This window comes from Aquarana catesbeiana, linkage group LG09 (assembly GCF_042186555.1).
Source record: "Aquarana catesbeiana isolate 2022-GZ linkage group LG09, ASM4218655v1, whole genome shotgun sequence".
Classification (NCBI taxonomy): Eukaryota; Metazoa; Chordata; class Amphibia; order Anura; family Ranidae; genus Aquarana; species Aquarana catesbeiana.
Window position 1 is genome coordinate 248325860 of NC_133332.1, and position 19385 is coordinate 248345244.

The window sequence follows — 19385 nt, forward strand, 5'->3', positions numbered from 1 at the left end:
GAGCCAGGATGGGATCGGAGGAGGTGGATGGAGCCGGGATGGGATTGGAGGGGGTGGATGGAGCCAGGATAGGATCGGAAGGGATGGATGGGATCGGAGGGGATAGATGTAGCCGGGATGGGATCGGAAGAGGTGGATGGAGCCGGGATGGGATCGGAGGGGGTGGATGGAGCCGGGATGGGATCGGGAGAGGTGGATGGAGCCGGGATGGGATTAGAGGATATGTACTAGGGGGTGCTTTGGGAAGGAAGAGGAATTGTGCTGGGGGGTCAAACTTCAAATCTGCCCCCTCCTTCTATTTCTAGCACAAGTTCTAACCCAAATCAAAGCCCCCTAGCACATATCCTATAACCCCCCCCTCCCTAAAATCACTCCTAGCAGCATAGATGTTACCTGTCAATGCCCCGCCTCCCAATCACCATGTTCCCCTCCCCTGCAATATTCCTGTTACTTACAGTACCTTAGCCCCGGGCAGATGCTGTAGAGCAGTGTCCCTCCTCCTCCCGGTCTGTGTACTTGTAAGGAGGAGGAGGAGGTGGCTATAGTCCAGTCTGCAGTGAGTGCAGCCAGCGGGGAGAGATGACTGTAGCGTGCGGGACGGTGGGATCCCGGGCACCTTGTCTCTCTGCCTCACTCCCTCCTCCCCCACTCTAACTGCACATCGCGTGCAGCTAAACAGGTTCCAGAAGGGAAGGAGGGAGCCGCGGTACCGGTACTTGTCTGAGTTTGGTGTCACCCTCTGCAGGGTGTCACCCGGGTGCAGACCGCACCCCCCGCACCCCCCTAGCAACGCCTCTGCCCATTTTGCATGACTAAGTAATTGTCATTCAAATTGTGAGTGCACCGAAAGCTGAAAATTGGCCTGGTTAGCAAGGGGATATAAATACCCAGTAGGCAAGTGGTTAAACACATGTAGGAGAATGGCATTTTGAAAGCATAGCCATTCAGTGGCTCTGAGTTAAAGCGGAGTTCCACCCGAAAATGGAACTTCTGCTTATCCGGTTCCTCCAATGGCTCTCGCTTGTCTCTGTGTAGCCTGTGAATCCAGAAAGAGAGAAGAGGGGTGCTGCAGACGAGGACAGTGCTGGATCATGTAAGAACTCAGGTGTTTGTTTGGGAAGGAAGAGAGGAACAAACAGTGGAGAGTTTTTTTACCTTAATGCAGGGAACGCATTCACTTTATAACCATTTTAAAGTGACATTAAACAATATCCTTATTCTCCAAAAACAATCCTTACACATCCACTACGTAATAGCTCTGTAATCTATTTTTCAATAATTTGCTTCCTATTGTGTTTTTCTGCCTTCCTGTAGTGCTCAGTGAGCTCCCAAGCCTTTCCTTTTCCCCCTCAGTTTCATTTGTTTGGAACAAGCAGGGCACATTAGTTGTGGTCATGTCTCATGAGCAAGCAAGAGAGGGTGGCTGCGTTCCTACATACACTGCGATCATGGAGAACAAACGTACAGCAGCAGGAGAAGGCTGAGAGAAATAGAAGGGACTTTCTTGAGTTTAAAATACATATTTGAATAAAACATTTTTTTCAAACCAGAGTTTAGAGTTTAAACTGGTTCTGAAGTCAAAATTATTTTTACTTTAAAGTGATCGTTTAAAAAAAACCCCAAAAAAACAAACATGTTATACTTACCTCTTCTGTGCAGTTGGTTTTTGCACAGAGCAGCCCGGATCCTCCTCTTCTCGGGTCCCTCTTCACTGCTTCTGGCCCCTCCCTCCTGTCGAGTGCCCCCACAGCAAGCAGAGCTGCTTCCCGGCTCCGCCCCCTCTCTCTCCTGATTGGCTAAATGACTTTGATTGACAGCCGCGGGAGCCAATGGTGCTGCTGCTGTGTCTCAGCCAATCAGGAGGGGAGTCCCGGATTGGGGAAGACATCGTTGGAGAGAGAGGGGGCTCAGGTAAGTGTTAGGGGATGCTGGGGAGGCTGCTGCACACAGAAGGCTTTTTATCTTTATGCATTAAATGCATTAAGATAAAAAAAAACCTTCTGCCTTTACAACTCCTTTAATGCAATCCCTGCATTAAGGTAAACCCCCCCCAATACTGGTGTCCCCCTCTCCCCCCCCAAAACACTTACCTGGTCAAACCAACACTGTTCCTGCTGCTGTCAGTCAAATCAAATTTATGTTAAAGTCGTTCTAAAGGCAGAAGGGTTTTTTTTTGTTTTTTTTTGTTTTTTTTTACCTTAGTGCATTCTCTGCAATAAGGTAAATAACCTTCTTGGTGCAGCTTCCTCTTATACTTACCTGAGCCCCATCTCGATCCAGCAATGTGCATGAGAGCAGCAGTCATCTCAGCACCCTCTCCCTTCATTGGCTCAGACACAGCAGTGGTCAAAAACAGCCAGTGGGTAGGGCAGGGCCAAGCCTTGCTCTGGGAGTGAGCTTTTATGAGTGCCCCCCCAACCAGCGGCTTGCTATGGGGGCACTCAACAAGGGGGAGGGGCCAGGAGCACCAGGGGAGGGGCCGAGAAGAGGAGATTGCCATTGGCTCCTGCTGTGATTGACAGCAGTAGGAGCCAATGGTGATGGTAAAGCCCCGCTAAAACTAGGGACGCTTTACAACTAACACCAGCGCTGCCCCAGTGTGAAAGTACCCTAAGGGGTTGATTTACTAAAGGCAAATAGACTGTGCACTTTGCAAAGTCGCCCTCTGCAAGGGCAGTTGCTCAAGAGCTTAGTAAATGAGGTAAAACGTCACTTTGCAAAGAATACCCATGCGTGCAAGGAAAATGAAAAAAAAAAATGCTTTTTTACTTGCACATGATTGGATGATGGAAACCAGCTGAGCTTCTGCTAATTTACTAAGCTGTGGAGCAACTGCTCTTACAGAATGCAACTTCACTTTGCAAAGTGCACAGTCTATTTGCCTTTAGTAAATCAACCCCTAAGGCTCCACGCACACTGGAGCTCATAAACGGCCATTTATTGGAGTTTGGGCGTTTTTGTTAACAGCCCATAAACTCCACTTTGTTATCCTATGTGTCCATGCACAAATGGACGTTTTTTAGCTTTTATCAGTAGTGGAGTTTATGGGCTGTTCTCTGAACGCCATAAAATCACATTCAATGTGCCGTTTTTCTGACCACAAAAAAAGCTAAAAAATGCTAAACGCCGTTAAGCGCTCATAAACGCACATAGTGTTCGGCGTTCTATTTTTTCAATGCATTGTGGGAGTTTGGGAATGCATTGTGGGATTTTTGGAGTGTCCTCTGTGTATTTTTATTAAAAACACCCATAAACGCTAACGCTAAAAAACGCTCATAAACTCGCATAAACACTAGTACAAAACGCTGTTAGAAGCGTGTTTTTCAACCAGCGTTTTCTGCCAGCAATTTGGCGTCCAGAAAAAGCTTTTTTGAGCTCCAGTGTGCATGGAGCCTTATGCCGTGTACACACGATCGGGATTTTGGTCGGAAAAAGATATGATGGCTTTTCCAACGGAATTCCGCTCAAGCTTGCCTTGCATACACATGGCCACACAAAAGTTCTCTGAACTTTCGACCGTCAAGAACGCGGTGACGTACAACACTACGACGAGCCGAGAAAATGAAGTTCAATGCTCCCGAGCATGCGTCAAATTGTTTCCGAGCATGCCTAGGAATTTTGCGCGTCAGTATTGCTACAGACGATCGCATTTTTGGATAGGAACTTTTTCCGACCGAAAAATTGAGAACCTGCTCCCAATCTTCAGCCAGCAAAAGTCCGATGGAGCATACACACGGTCGCATTTTCCGACCAAAAGCTCTCATCGGTCTTTTGCTGGCCGAATTTCCGATTGTGTGTACGCGACATTAGTGTCAAAGCTTAATTGAACAAGCTGAAGTTAGAAGCTGATAGGTGCACAGCTGCACCAGATTTTGTTTTAGTAAATCTCCCCCGTAGGGTAACATGGAGGCAGAAAAAAAAAAAAAAAAACATCAACTGCCTATAAAACAAGCGTTTTTGAGCGCAAGTGTACATGAGGTGTAGTGGTAGCACTCTCGCTTAGCAGTAAGAAGGGTCGCTGATTCGAATCCCAACCACGACACTACCTGCCTGGAGTTTGCATGTTCTCCCTGTGCCTGCGTGGGTTTCCTCCGGGTACTCCGGTTTCCTCCCATACTCCAAAGACATGCTGGTAGGTTAATTGGCTGCTGTCTAAATTGGCCCTAGTATATGAATGTGAGTTAGGGACCTTAGATTGTAAGCTCCTTGAGGGTAGGGACCGATGTCAATGTCCAATGTATATGTAAAGCGCTGCGTAAATTGACGGTGCTATATAAGTACGGGGCCCTCTGATTCCTCTTGTACCAAAGTGTAATGTAACTCTGTAATGTCTACCCTCATGTTGTAAAGCGCTGCGCAAACTGTTGGCGCTATATAAAACTTGTATAATAATAATAATAATAATAAATAATAATAATAATGAGAAATTGGTTTGTCTTTATATGCCTAAGAAATTACTATTTCAAATAGTCAACCATGAGTTTTTGTATTAAAAACAATGGTACAACTGTCTTTTTTGCCATGCGGAATACTTTGTGGATATATGAAATACTGCTCCAACCTGTGAAATATATATGGTATACTTTGACTGTCACTGCACAACTACATTTTCGACAACACCTAAAAGCCCCTACCTATAATTGTCCAGAAACTATGAAATGCACTGCACAGCGTTCCGAAAAGGGTTTGACGGTTCCATACGACATTTGAAATATTCAATAATCAGATAACAAAAAGTCTCTGAATTTGAACACGCCAAAGATTGATGCCCCGCGAGTGCACATAATATATATAATATATATTTAACCCTTGTTTGAAAAGTCCTTTGGGTGTTGTGATCTTATTATAGGGTCATCCATCGGAGCCCAGGAATTTTTCAGATCCACCCCCAGGTTCCCCAAAGTAACCCCTTAGAGCTGGGAAAGCCCCGCTTCCTAGGGACACTTGTTGATAGAAGCACTTAACCTCACGTTTTGAACCACTAGGACACATCTTGAAGAGCTGAAAGAAAAACACTCTGACCATCTCATTTTCCTTTCCTTTCTCTACTAGGGAGAAAAAAAAAAAAAAAAGGGAAGGGGGGTCAAGGGTCACCGTTGAGAGAAGGAGGGGGCGTGTGGAAAGATTTATCCAAGAACCAGAGAGAAAAGAAAAAGGGAAGAGAGAGAGAGAGAGAGGGAGAAAAAAAAAAAAGGTTGTGTTTTCTTCTAGACGTCAGAAAAGGCGTTTTTTGGTCACTTGGCTGAAAGTGCATGTGAGTGAGAGTTGGTCCCTGCCCTAGAGGGGGAGAGAAGACAGGGAGAGTGAAGAGGAGAAGAGGAAGAGGAGAAAAGCAGATAGCACACACTAAAAGAAAAGCAGACAGAGGGGGAAGTCAAGTCAGTTGAGGGAGAGAAGAGATTCAAGGCGGTTGGAGAGAGGAGCAGAAGGAGAAGCAGCAGGGAAAAAGTTACTGGAAAAGTTCAAAGAGGAGAAGGGAAGGTTTTTTTTTTCCGGAAAGTTTGCAGAACAAGGGAAGTCAAGTTTTCTAAAAGTCTGATCTGAGGAAAGGGGGGAGGGGGGCTGGGGGGAGAAAGAAGCAGCAAAGTGACCAGGGCAAGGGGTATGGATAGGGATCTTGGCCTGGACAAGTCAGGACCCCCTAACACGATGCGGATTTTGGAAACCCCAGAACTTCCCCACAGCAGGAAGAACTTCAGTGTCAGCCACCTCTTGGACCTGGAGGAAGCAGCGGCCGCAGGGATGCAGGGCTCCCGAGATCTGCGGCCACCGAACGAGGAAGAGGACAAGGACCCGATGACAGGGGGCAGCAGTGACAGCGAAGTGACGGTACAGGAAGGTAGGTTCTCCCCCCCCCCCCATACTGTAACCGGCTTTTTGGGACCATCTGGGCTGCACCCAAGAGATGCTTCTCAGAGATGGGGAGGGGTCAGTTCTGGTAAGGGGGTGTGTGAGTCTGATGTCCGGATAATTGTTCAAATTAAGAAATATTTTGTGTCTCATCACAGTAGAGATAAGTAAACTTGGCAAGGCTCCAGAGGCTGATGTAGACTGAATAACGGTTTACTTGCATGCCGGAGACAATACGATTGCGAGCTTTTCACATTGCACAATGCCTACACAAGTAACCACATGTGTTTAGTAAAGGTTGGGTGCTTTGTCATTGACAGATACCAACTGAACGTTGTTCATTAAGGGGCAGAAATTGGGGTGCTTTGTCGTTGACAGATACCAACTGAACGCTGTTCATTAGGGGGCAGAAATTGGGGTGCTTTGTCATTGACATAAACCAACTTAACTCTATTCATTAGGGGGCAGAAATTGGGCATTGCTGGCATTGGCATAGATCCAATAGATGCTTGTTCTCCAAATGATTACCTAGCTAAGTATTTCCATTCTGATTTATAACGAACGCTATTTTTTGACTATATTATAAAAGTGGTTTATACAAAATGCCCAACATACTGGACAACGTCTGCATTTACCATTACAGACCGCTTATACACTACCCAATCAGGTAATGGTATGAACACACACATTTTATCTCTGATATATATCTGGACATATTAAACGTTTGAGGGGTGCCCAATTTTTTTAATATAAATTTTTTATATATGAATTGTCTAAATGTAACATTTATGACAAAATTACAATCTACAGAGGATTTCTTTTAGGATTCACCCTGGACGTTTGAAATGACCGCAGATTCGCCGTCCCAGCGTTAAAATGAATCCTTTAATAAATCAGCTCCTTAATGCGCCAGCAGTTAAGCTAAAGGTTCCAAGGCTTGCTGGATACAGAATCTGATATACCTAGGCAGTAAATCTCCTCTAGATGATCCCCTAGTTTAAACACACTGCCACTGCACCCTTCTTAGGGCTCTGTTTTATAGGCCATGCAAAATATAATTTATGATGCTTACAAATGAAGTCACTTCTAGAATGCTGACTCTTGTCTGATCTTTTTAAGTGCCACATGAAACAATCTTTACAGATGCATAGGATGATTACTAATACAACGCTCCAAAAATCAAAGCCATTGATGGTTATATTTCCAGCATGCTGGAAAATGTATATCACTTTAATGTTCGAACTTTCACTTGCGCAGGCGTTTGATGGTAAAAATACATAGATAAGATTTCTACCCTGAGCAGAAATGCAAGCAACACAAAATATGTTTAAGTGGACAGTGATACATATCTAAGCAATGCAAAATTTCCCCATAACAATAATAAATTTTTCCAGCTAGTCAGCTCAAAAAAATTAAATTAATTGTTTTAATAAAAATTAATTGTTTTAATAATTGTAAATAAATAGTTGTTGCATACACTTCTGCATACATTGTTGAAACTTTTTTATTTTTTTTTCAAGATTTCTCTCTCTATCTCTCTCTCTCTCTCTCTCTATATATATATATATATATATATATCTATAGATATATCTATAGATATATAGATATATATAATATATTGATATCTATATATCTATAGATATAGATATATATATATATAGATCTATCTATAGATCTATAGATATCTATATATATATCTGTAGATATAGATACCGTATATATCTATAGATATAGATATATATCTATATCTATAGATATATATGTGTGTGTGTGTGCGTGTGTGTGTGCGTGTGTGTGTTATATACAGTGTGTATCTATCTATATATAAATTGTTTTTGCTCACTCATGAAAAAGATCTAGTTGGTATGCCTCAGGCCTCTGCGGCATAAAAGAGGTTAATGAAAACTGTAAACAATTTTCCTTTTCCAAAATGGAGACAGCTGTCAGTCGTCTAGTTTCATCATCAATAAAAAAAAAAAAAAAATGAAAATTGAGGTATAAACTTTCTAGGGTAGGTTGACAATTGTGCAACTAAAAGACAAACCTAAAACTCAATAAATTTGTAATTCATTTTTTTTTTGTCCAAGGACTCTGAAATAATCACAATTTGGTAAAACTTAAATAACTGCACAGGGAATCTTGACATCAACCTCTAAACTGGGTAAAAGTTTGTTCTATAAAGTAACATTGTTCCAGAAGTCTGAATCCAGGCAGGAACTGAGGTGGTGGTTATTACCTAGTAGTGGTACCCAGAAATCAAAAGATTCCAATGGGTTTAGACTTCATATATTTTAATAAATCAGAGAGTTTGACATTGAAATGAAACAGTAATTCCTCAATGCTTACTTTAAAGAGTGGTATTATTTTACATAAGCCCGATAGGGTGAATTGGCTTATTGTGTTGCATATCCAATAATCCAATTATTTTTGTGCACGTGATTGAAAAAAATGAATTCTGAAGGTTTTTCTTTCAATAGCCTATTTTTGTATTTTCTTTTCATTATGCAGGATGAAGTTTTCAATTTAGTGGCATTCTTAACAGGAAGCATCCTGTTTTTTTTAACATCCTTACATTTTTTTAATCATTAAAAAAAAACATTTTTTTCATCTATAAGGTTTCTCCTGAGGAAAATATAAAAATGGTATTTGCACATGATTAAAAAATAAATTCTGTATGTATATGTCTTTTCATACATATATGTATAGAAGATAGATTAATAACGTCATAGATAGCTAGAAAGATAATAGATAGATAGATAGATAGATAGATAGATAGATAGATAGATAGATAGATAGATAGATAGATACCTGGTAAAAACATAGATATAGATAAACAGATTATTACATAATAACGGTATTTACTATATTTTTTCTACATTTACTTCATTTTTCTTTTTTTAGTTCCTCAGCAGGGTATTTACAACATACAAGATAGACAGCCTTGAAATAAGCCATGTAGGATTTTTTTTTAAATTTATCCAACAGACCTGATGATGTTTTAAACACCTATTCCACATATAGGAAATAAAAAAAATAAAGAAAAATTCCCTGCATCTGATTGGATATTTGAACATAAAATAAGTTCCCAGTTGGCCATAAAAATGACTCTTTTAGTAAAACATCATTTTTTTTTATTCTGCTGTCAATATTTTATGACTCTTCAGAACAACAAAACATTATGCAATCTTTCTTTTTACTATCTCTTGTTTTTGGAGACCCTTGGGGGGCAGATGGGGGAGTATTTTTCAGTGTTGTAAATTCCCCCACCATGTATGTGAAATTGTCCTAGGCTTTTGTACAGAGCCATTATATGTTGGAGGAAGGTAATTATGGTCAGCGCAGACTTTGATTGCCTGGCTCATCAACGTATAATTAACAAATAAGTTGCAGAGACACAGGATAGATCCTGGGTTTTGTATGTCTTACTCCTTATACAACATAAACCATATGCACCTTTACATACACTTATATATAATAAAATAAAAGTGACAGCATAGTGTTAAAAAAATTAGAATATATATAGATATCCCTCTCTCTCTACCTCTATTATCTATCTATCTATCTATCTATCTATCTATCTATCTATCTATCTATCTATCTATCTATCTATCTATTATTATTATTATTTATACACTCTCTCTCATATATATATATATATATATATATATATATATATATATATATATATATATATATATATATATATATATATATATATATATATATATATTCATAATCTCTCTCTCTCTCTCTCTCTCTCTCTCTCTCTCTCTCTCTCTCTCTCTCTCTCTCTCTATATATATATATATATATATATATATATATATATATATATATATATATATAATCATTTTTTTTTACATTTTTTTATGTTTTTAATGATTGCTATTATGATAGGTCAAGTGTAAGTTTGGGTCAACCTAGCAAACTTGTTAAATTGTTGTTTTTCTATTATGATAATACTTATACAGTTTGGACCTTAAAGTAAAAAAAAAAAAAAAGTATTAATAAGTAACTTCCGAGTGATTTACCTTTGAAGAGACTGTCATCCATTTCTCATTCTATATTTTGTGTCTACGGTATATAATAGGCAATAACTTGTTTGCATGTGTATAACATTTCATTGTATTTGCAAAAACTAATAATGCAAGCTTCTGTTGCTTCAAGATTTTTTTTTAGGCAAGTAAATCATTTTTACATAAAATAATCTAATCACATATATTCAAAAGCAGTAAGTGTAATTAAGTGAAGTTTAGCTGTAAGTTAAAATAGGTGCCCATTGGAAGGTAATAAAAGCCTTGAAATGTATAGTTAAATGGCATTTTTAGTACATTTTAAACATCAATAACTTTATCTATTTTTTTATTTTTATTTTTTTATGACCAGTGTAAGGTCCGATGAATTTGAAAATGAGTCATAGGCCAGTGATTCCCTACCATGTTATATTATGTGCTCTGAAACTGCAAAAATGTACTTAAAGAGTAGCCATGATATGTGTGTGTTTATAATAAGTGTCTCCTAAAGTGTGCCTTTATTACCAGTACTTATACTGTATATTTAATGTCAGCACCTCCTAAATGTGTGTAAACCATTTCAAGCAATCTTATCCAATATCCCTCTCCAGTCTGGGCTGTACACATTCTATTATTTCCTAAAATGTAATTTGTCTGTGAGAAGTCCCCCTGGAACCTTTGGCCGTATCCCTAGAGGTACCTATCAAAGTCTGGTATATGCAATTGGGCTGGTTGAGAATCTACACGCAATAAAGGGCCTGAATATTCACTTTAGTTATTCAATCACATGCAGATAAAATAGAGAATTTGCGTTTCACATGTTTGGATAATTGAAGTTAATATTCACACAGTTTGTTGTGTGAATATTTTCAACTCCTTCGTAAATCAGCTTCAAATTGTACCTGAATGATAAGCCAGGAAAGTGGTTTGAAGAGTAAGATCTAATATGTAATTATTTAGGGTATTTATACAGACAGAAATTACCTATCGAGAGATAATAATACATGTAAACCAAGTCTTGCAATAATAAACCATGGGGAAGAATTTTTAGGGAATTAATATTAGACTCAAAGATTGATGTTGGCCGTTTATCTGCATGGTGCGTGTGACACTTTTTTTATTTGCTGAAAAACGACCAGCAGCTAGAGGCAATCTCTGGGCTTGACATCATAAAATTTGTGGCCAATAGCACAGCAGATCTGCCTTCACTGTCAATCAATCTAGTCACTTATTATCTTGAGAAGCCTGCCCCGAAATTCTATAGGTTACAAGACTGCAGGAACATTACTCTGAATGATTGCATGTCAAGCCAAGCAGGTATATCGGTTTGTAAACATGTGGGCCGGCTGTACATATGTCGTGTTCCTTGCATGGATTCCATTAGTGTGTGTGTGTCTCTTTTTCCAATTACCAGTCATTAACAGTTAGAAAGTGGCTGTACAAAGATATGTGAGCCTTGAGCTGTCATTGCAATTTTGATGCCTAGCAAGGCTACTGTAGCAGTTGGATGTTGTTGTTTTTACGTTTCCGCCTGAACCCGAAAGCGCGTTATTGTTAGTGCTACCAAAGCGAAACAAAATTTTAAAAAATATAGATATATATCTATATATCTATATATAGATATATCTATCTATATATAGATATATATATATAATTATTGTTATTATTATTTTATTTTTTCTTTCTTTTTTTTAAATTATTATTTATATGGTGTAGACAATTTACACAACATTTTACATATATATTGTACATTCTCATCAGTCCCTGCTTCAAGACGCTTACAATCTAAGGTTCCTATCCCACATGCATACATATACACACACCAGGGCCAATTTAGACAGGAGCCAATTAGCATGTCTTTGGAGAATATGTATATATATATATATATATATATATATATCTCAAATTCCTTTTTTATCATGCATACATTTTTTACATTGCACTGGCACGTCTTCTGCAGCTCTTTACAGAAAAAAGTTAAACCCTTCACATCGGTCCTTTGCACCAGAAGAGCTTACAATCTAATTTCTAGACCAGCGCCATAAACAATTAAAATTTGTTTGAATTTCCAATGAAAAATCCAGGAAGAAAGAAACGTTTATTTCAACTGCTCCTTTTGTGCAAGCCATGATGGGAATGTTGTCGTGGTCTTCATAGTGTAGAAGTTTGAGGATGACCAGGTGAGGAGGCAAACATACAAATTCAGTGTAGATATTGTCCATGTTGGGATTCAAACCCAGGGCTACTAGGACCCATTGTAGTGATGTTGGAGTGTCTTTCATCAAGGTGGACTTACAAATCCCCATTTTTCATTAGTCATGGACTCTTTCCAGTTCAGACTTTATAGCATTAGGATATAAGAGAAGCAAAACCTTCTCTTGGAACATCATAGCTGTTTAGAAAGACACTAAGGGGTTGATTTACTAAAATTGGAGAGTTCAAAATGTGGTGCAGCTCTGCGTGGTAGCCAATCAGCTTCTAATTTCAGCTTGTTCAATTAAGCTTTGACACAAGAAAACCTGGAAGCTGATTGGTTTCTTTGCACATCTGCATTCGATTTTGCAAGCTCCGTTTTTTGGAAAACAACTCCATAATTCAAAAAGAAGCAATTTATTAGGACAGTCTTTATAGAATTTCATGGATCCACAATATTCCATTTTGTTTCTTACCTATTTACTAATGGAATATTGCAAGTTATGCCCATCCAAAGGTTACCAAACACTGTATACTGTTTTCCGTCAATGATCATAAAAGTTTGCTCAGGAAGGTAAAAATTGCATTGTACCATAAAGGTTGCCGTCGGTTGTAGCTTTCCGCTCTGTCTGGGTCTTCGTAGAAGGAGTCCATTTAATTCAGCACTGAGAGAAGGGTGCAAGAAGATTGTGTTTGAGTCTTTAGGATGAATGTAGTTGTATATGACTGATATAAAATTTACTTCCTATAATCTGTAAATATCCATAGTTACATAGTTAGGATAAAAAAAGACACAAGTCCATCTAGTAAAGTTCAGCTTATAGAATAAATAAAATCCTTTTTAGAGAAGAGTGAATTGTTTTAATAGATTTAATATTTTGTTGTGATTTTCTTTGTACATGCATCAATATATGCAAGATCTGTTCAAGAGTATCATGCAGTTTCTATATCCGGATTTATGCAAAACTTCATACACACCTTCGGGCAAACCGGTTCATCAAATGCATTCTATTTGTTACAATGTGTAACAAATTGTCCTACAAAGGGATGAAGTGAAAATTTGCGATTCATTGGGGGTTCATCTACTTAAAGTGTTTGGGCTGTTCACTTAGAAATGTGACTGTGTTATAATGAACACATGAAATTCAGAGTAGAATTTACTAAAGGCAAGCGGACTGTTTGCTTTGCAAGAGGATTTTCCCTTTGCTTTGTAAACATAGTGAAAATTCACTTTGCAGAGAATAACCAATCATATGCAAGAAAATTTCAAAAAAATGTTTTTGCTTGAACATGATTTGGACAGGGGAAATCAGGAGAACTTCACCTCATTCACTAAACTAAGAGAAAATTCCCTTGCAAAGTGAAAATGCCCATGCAAAGTGAACAGCCTATTTGCCTTTAGTAAATAACCCCATAGTATGACTGGATAAGCTGAAGAGGACATAAATAAAAGAGTTACTCACAACAGCCAGTTGGATTCCTCTTGACATTTTTCATGTCACTATAGATTTGAGAATGAAAAGGACCATCTGATTGGTTGCAATGGACAACACCACAATGTTGTCCCTGGCACAATTTTAATGAATGAATCCCAGTGAGCCATACAAGGCTAATAAGAGGAACAAAATGGTCAGCACACAGATACAAACACATTATATTGTAATAAGGAAAACCAAACAGGGTGCAAAGTGTAACAGCAAAAATCTAAACTCAAGAGCAAAAATGTGTAGTGTTGCAGCTTACCAGTCCTTAGGTGTGGGGGGGCTGCATTTATTGGGTTGGTAATGCTGCCATCAACATACTTCCTGTCTTATGCCGCGAACACCCGATCGGATTTTCCGACGGAAAATGTTGGATGTGAGCTTGTTGTCGGAAAGTCCAACTGTGTGTATGCTCCATCGAACATTTGCTGTCGGACTTTCCGCCAACAAATGTTGGCTAGCAGGTTCTCAAATTTTCCGCCAACAAAACTTTGTTGTTGGAAAGTCCGGTCGTGTGTACACAAGTCCGACGCAGTTCACTCATGCTCGGAATCAAGCAGAAGGAGCCGCACTGGCTATTGAACTTCCTTTTTCTCGGCTTGTCGTATGTCTTGTACGTCACCGCATTCCCACGTTCGTAATTGTTCGTAATTGTCGGCCAACATTTGTGTGACCGTGTGTCTGCAAGACAAGTTGGAGCCAACAACCTTCGAACAAAAATCCACAGTTTTGTTGGCGGAAAGTCCGATCGTGTGTACGGGGCATTAGGGTGACAAGCATGCTGAACAGCGTTGTCATCCTAGGACAGGGTGACAGCACTACATAACACTTTCCTCTCATCTCCTATATATAAGTGGAGGCAGTTTGTAGTTTACAGAGATAACAAGGACACTGCTAACAGCACAGCCGCAGAAATTAGAGGAAATTATCAGCTCACAAGATCTCTGGCTGGATGGACAGCTACTTTTATTGCACTTTTCAAATCGATATAAAAAAGCCCTTTCAGTGTTATATTGAAGGGAAAAAGGGGGAGCAAATAAGATAAAAATGTATTGTTCGAGTTTTCATAAACTTAAAAGCATGTCTCTGCTGAAATGTAAAGGACCTGTTCACTGACTTTGGGCTTCATTGCTCATCACAGTTCCTACGCAAGGACAAGGCAAATAGCTTTGTTTTCAATGGTGCCTGTTCACACCAATCTCTGCCCTGGTCTGTGCTGGAAATTCATCAAATTCTATGGTAGAGTGCCGAAAAAAATCAATGCAAAACATGAAGGCATTAAAAAATGCAACATCAACACATTAACGCACATGTGTTTTACACGCATTGACATAAGGACTGTGGTGTGGATGAGTCCTAAGAAGTCCTGAATATAGCCAGCTTGACCTAGCTGTCATGGTGGTCATACACACTTTGATTCTATTTTTTTTTTATCATAAATATATTTTTTTACTTCATTTTTTTTTTATCAGTAGTGTGGATGTGTCTTAAGAATATAGCCAACCCCCCCCCTGCTTGGCCTGGTTGTCATCAGCAGTACTAGCGAATGTGAAGTCCACCTTCCCACCATAACATGGTGTTTTCATCATGCAGCCTGTTAACATTGGCGTCTTTCAGAGTTCATCCAATGAGCGGGGGAATCCATGCACTCTTTTATTACTCTTGCTCAGTATTTTCTTAATTAGACTGGAAGGCTTAGTTGCAACATTTGCCTCCTTGAGGCTAGTAATAACATAATATTTTTAAGCGGAAATCCTCTTTCACTTTAATAGTTATGAATATAGGCTCGGCCGCATGAAGAATTCTGCCCAATAAAGGGCTTAGCGGTCTCTACATTAAACGACTCATTGCACTTTTTGAGTTATTATTGTTATATTAAGCGGACAGTAATTTTTGTTTTAACTTTCCCATTTATACTTGCTTGCTGTGCCATATGTTCCCAATTCTGTTTCATGTACATGTTTGTAGTACATCAGCCATTCCATTCACCATCCCTGCTGATTAACCACTGGGAGGAAATCAGTAACTTGATAATATGATATTTTGTTCAGTCACTTAAAGCAGATCTGTCCACTTGAAGCAGTCTAACACATATACACTGAAAGTAAAGTGCAAATACTACGCAGCGTAAGACCCCTTTCACATGAGCACCCTCCATTCCGTCTCAGCAGGGGATCCTAGACTGAGCCCCCACTGAGTCGGATCAGAGCGGAAACAGATGTCACATATGTGACTTTGGTGTCCGTTCCAATATTTCAACTATCTTGTGATGGGGGAGAAAGGGACCCATGTGATCCCCATGGGGTTTAGGGTGTGGTGGTCCACTGAGGATTGAAGCGTTTGGCTGCAATGGCAGATTATAGAGCAGCCTTTCTCAACCTTTTCAACACAGAGGAACCCTTGAAATATCTTTCCGATCTCAACCCCTGCTAAAAATTACTACTACTAATCTACAACGTACACGATATGTTAGTGTGATGGTCAGTGGGACGAATGCGCCTTACACGTTTGGTCATTGGGAAGAATACAGATAGCTAAAAGTATTAGTGATGTCAGTGGGAACTTATCTGAGAGGCAGAAATTCCAGGAACCCGCTTTGGGGGGTTCCATGGATCCCTGGTTGAGAAACCCTGTTATAGACCCATGTGAAGGCTTGGGGTGTCCACTGGAAAAAAAAGAGGGGGGAGGTGGGAGAGCGCTTCTAGTGTACTTCTAATGTGATTATTCAGTCGAAAAAGGTTAATCGGTAGGATAGGAAAATAAATACATAATTTACATCTGTTGAGGTTGCGGTAAGTAACCCTGTGGTGTAAAAACACGCAACCTTCTGTAGACGCGGGTGAAAAAAAATCCTGTCTCCATGCAGGATTAACTACGTCACTCTCGATGCCAAGGGAGTCCCAATCCTGGATCCTCTGCAGGGTTCTCAGGTGAATGTTAAACTACGTACATAGAAAGAGGTCAAAAGATCCATCAGTGGTTTGAACAGCAGAGGTGCCCATTGTCATGATTCTAATGAGGGCTCAGAGTCACCAGGTTTAATGAACATCAAATTACTTTATTTTTTACCAAAAAACACATTTTGTGGTTATAAACTGCCACTTCTTTACTTCGGGGTGATACTGATGTTTAGCTTTTCCTGGTTTTATTGCTTTGCACCAGTGTGTTTGTCAACTCTCTGCTTTTGCATGGACCCACTTGGGCAAAGCAACAAAATTGCCGAGCATTAGTTTATCGGACCACGATGGGCCTGTTGACCTCTTCCTATTTACCCTGTAATCACTATGGGTAGCTGAATGTCAATGGACGTGGTTCTGCCTATATCCGCCCATATCCGATCCGGTCAGTAAAAATGGACCTGTGCACAAAATTTTTGTGTTCGTTCCGACTAACCTGATCCCTAATCCTGGATCACAAATGGACTGCCATGGTACTGTATAAAGCTATCAATACACTGGTAGGTTTTCATACAAAAGTCTGTATAATCTCGTCAGTGTATTCAATAATTTAGACTTAACAAATGCAGTTCAAAAGTACTTCAAAATGTCATTTACTTGTAACAACCGATTTTGGGATAAATAGAACTTCCTGAAAGAAAAACCCATTCATTAGAACTACGTGCGTTCTAGAAAATGTTTCTTGAATTCCTTCCATGCCAGAACATTTTGGGCGCTGGGGCTGCTGTAATAGACTGTGGTAGGATTAGCTTTATACAGTAAGCAGCACTGTGCTCTGCCTTTCTCTCTGCCACCCGGTATTGATTGAGTCAGTCTTAGCGCATCGGCACCAGTCAGGGGAAGCCTTGAAGCCTTGTACTTGTATCAGTCTATATAAGGTTTCCTCTGATAGGCCAAGGTAAAGATTGTGAGGTCATCCAACCGCCTCTCCATCTCAGCCAACTGCGGCCAGACTGCTCTGGCATGGAAGTATTAATTTGGGCCAGCTTGGCCAAAACCAACAATCAAAAAAGTCAGAATAAACCTGGAATTCTACTTTAAACCCAATCAATGATATCTCCCATAGGCTTTATTATGGTAATAATTCCAAAAGTTGTTTTTATTAATTTTACCACTGCAGGTTTATTAAAATGATACCTGGCAATCCTGCCTGAGTTCACGTTCAGGAAGCTCCTATTAAGGTGCTTTGCCACCCTGCTTCATGCGCTGGGAGCTAAAAGGGGAGGTGAATAGGTAGTCTGTAGCAGGAGAAGAGCACATTCACATTGGGAAGTGTGGAGGTGGTGCGGGATGATGCAAAGCTGCAGATTTGGATTAGTGGTGTCACGCTCTGAATATGTAATATTATCAGCCATACATAGACCATACACTGCAGGGGCCTCTGATGTATTTTCATGTGATTAAGCAGCCTACAGGAGATCAGCCCAGATCTCCTAGCAAAAAGAAACGGCCATATTGCCAATCCAAGCCTGCAATTTTGGGCCCTTTACCTACAATATTAAGATGACAATTTAAAGCTTAAAGCGGAGTTCCAACGACATTTAATATATACGGTATGTATATATATATTTTTTTGTAAACATTTCATAAGTTAATAACATTGCCATTTAACACTCACGTTTTTTGAGCAATTCGTCCCCCGATGTCACATTTAATAGAAAGAAAAAAAAACATATATAACTGCTTGCTGGCCGTTGTCATATTGCTTGTGGGCATGTAAAGCCCACAAGCATTTATTTCCGCGATACGGTGCAGCTGAGCGACCAGCATGCACCGCCCTGTTCTTGTGCATGCGCAGTAATGCGCCGTAGCGGCGCTATAAAGTATACAGGTTGCCATATCTACGGGCGTCGGCGTCGGAAGTGCCCGCCCCGTTGTTATGGCAACCTAGCCCTCAGCGCAGCCCACTGACTCCTGGGAAATGATGACACACATCTCCCAGGAGCAGTAGCGAGCGGAAGCGCCGAGGGAAGTGACGTAAGGAGCCGAGGTAAGAAAGGGGAAGATTTCAAGGGACCACATAGCAACAGGCAAGAAAAGGTAAGTAAAAAAAAAAATTCTCCAAATGTTTTTTTTTATATTATTTCCTGCACAGGAATGATTTTTAACACTTTAAAGTGTTACTAAACCTACAACAGTAAAATCAGTGTGTATATGCAGTAAAGCATGCTTGTTATACTCACAGTGGAACCTAAGGGGTTAATCCTGTGCCTTGTGTAAAAAGGCTGTTTGATCCTGTATGCACAGATCCTCCTCTTCTTGCATTGTCTTCAAAACAGGTCCGGATAAGACAGAGTTACTGGAGTAAGGCTGCACATGCTCAATTTGGTGTGTGTTGCTAGTTTTTTTTTTCCTTGGGAGAACGCATGTGATCAGCACAGGGCCAATCAGCACTGTCCAGACAGAGCGTCAGGGGTCCTGCATCCTGATAGGTCAGCCAGTGCAGTATGAAAACTCCTCCTACAAGCTTTAACCAGACACTGATAGAAGTCTTAAGACTGCTATAAACTGCTGATGAGAAAAGGTATTTACTAAAATAATTGCATTTCCATGTTCTGTGTACTGTGGGAGACCAGATATTGTGAATGCAGGGTCCTGGGTTTAGTAGCACTTTAACTCCAGACAAACCAGAGGTGAAATACATACAGTATATGAGAGCCATTTTACCTGCCGAAGATTTCTCTCCATACAGTCCTGAGAATTACACAGCTGCGTCCTACCAGTCCTTAGATGTATTATATTACTTTCTTTTTTCAGCCTTATTCCCCCCATGTTTTCACCTGGTGATCCTACCAGTAATATACTTTCTGTCTTAGGTTGACAACGCTCAATCACTGTATCTATGGAGGAGCAGCGTTGTCTCCCTGGGACAGGCGTATAGAACACCTCCC

At 40.0% G+C, this 19385-nt stretch overlaps 1 protein-coding gene across 2 annotated transcripts in view; it reads left to right on the forward strand.

The window, feature by feature from the left end:
• The first annotated feature begins 4825 nt into the window (after positions 1-4825).
• The window catches only part of PRRX2 (paired related homeobox 2), a 131001-nt gene continuing 116441 nt past the window's right edge, over positions 4826-19385 (forward strand). Inside the window, exon 1 of one of the 2 annotated variants that reach the window (XM_073600139.1) lies at positions 4826-5839. In XM_073600139.1, coding sequence (XP_073456240.1) covers positions 5605-5839 — 235 coding nt within the window. In that variant the 5' untranslated portion in view covers positions 4826-5604. The remainder of the gene's footprint in view (positions 5840-19385) is intronic. The other variant, XM_073600140.1, reaches the window with a different exon arrangement.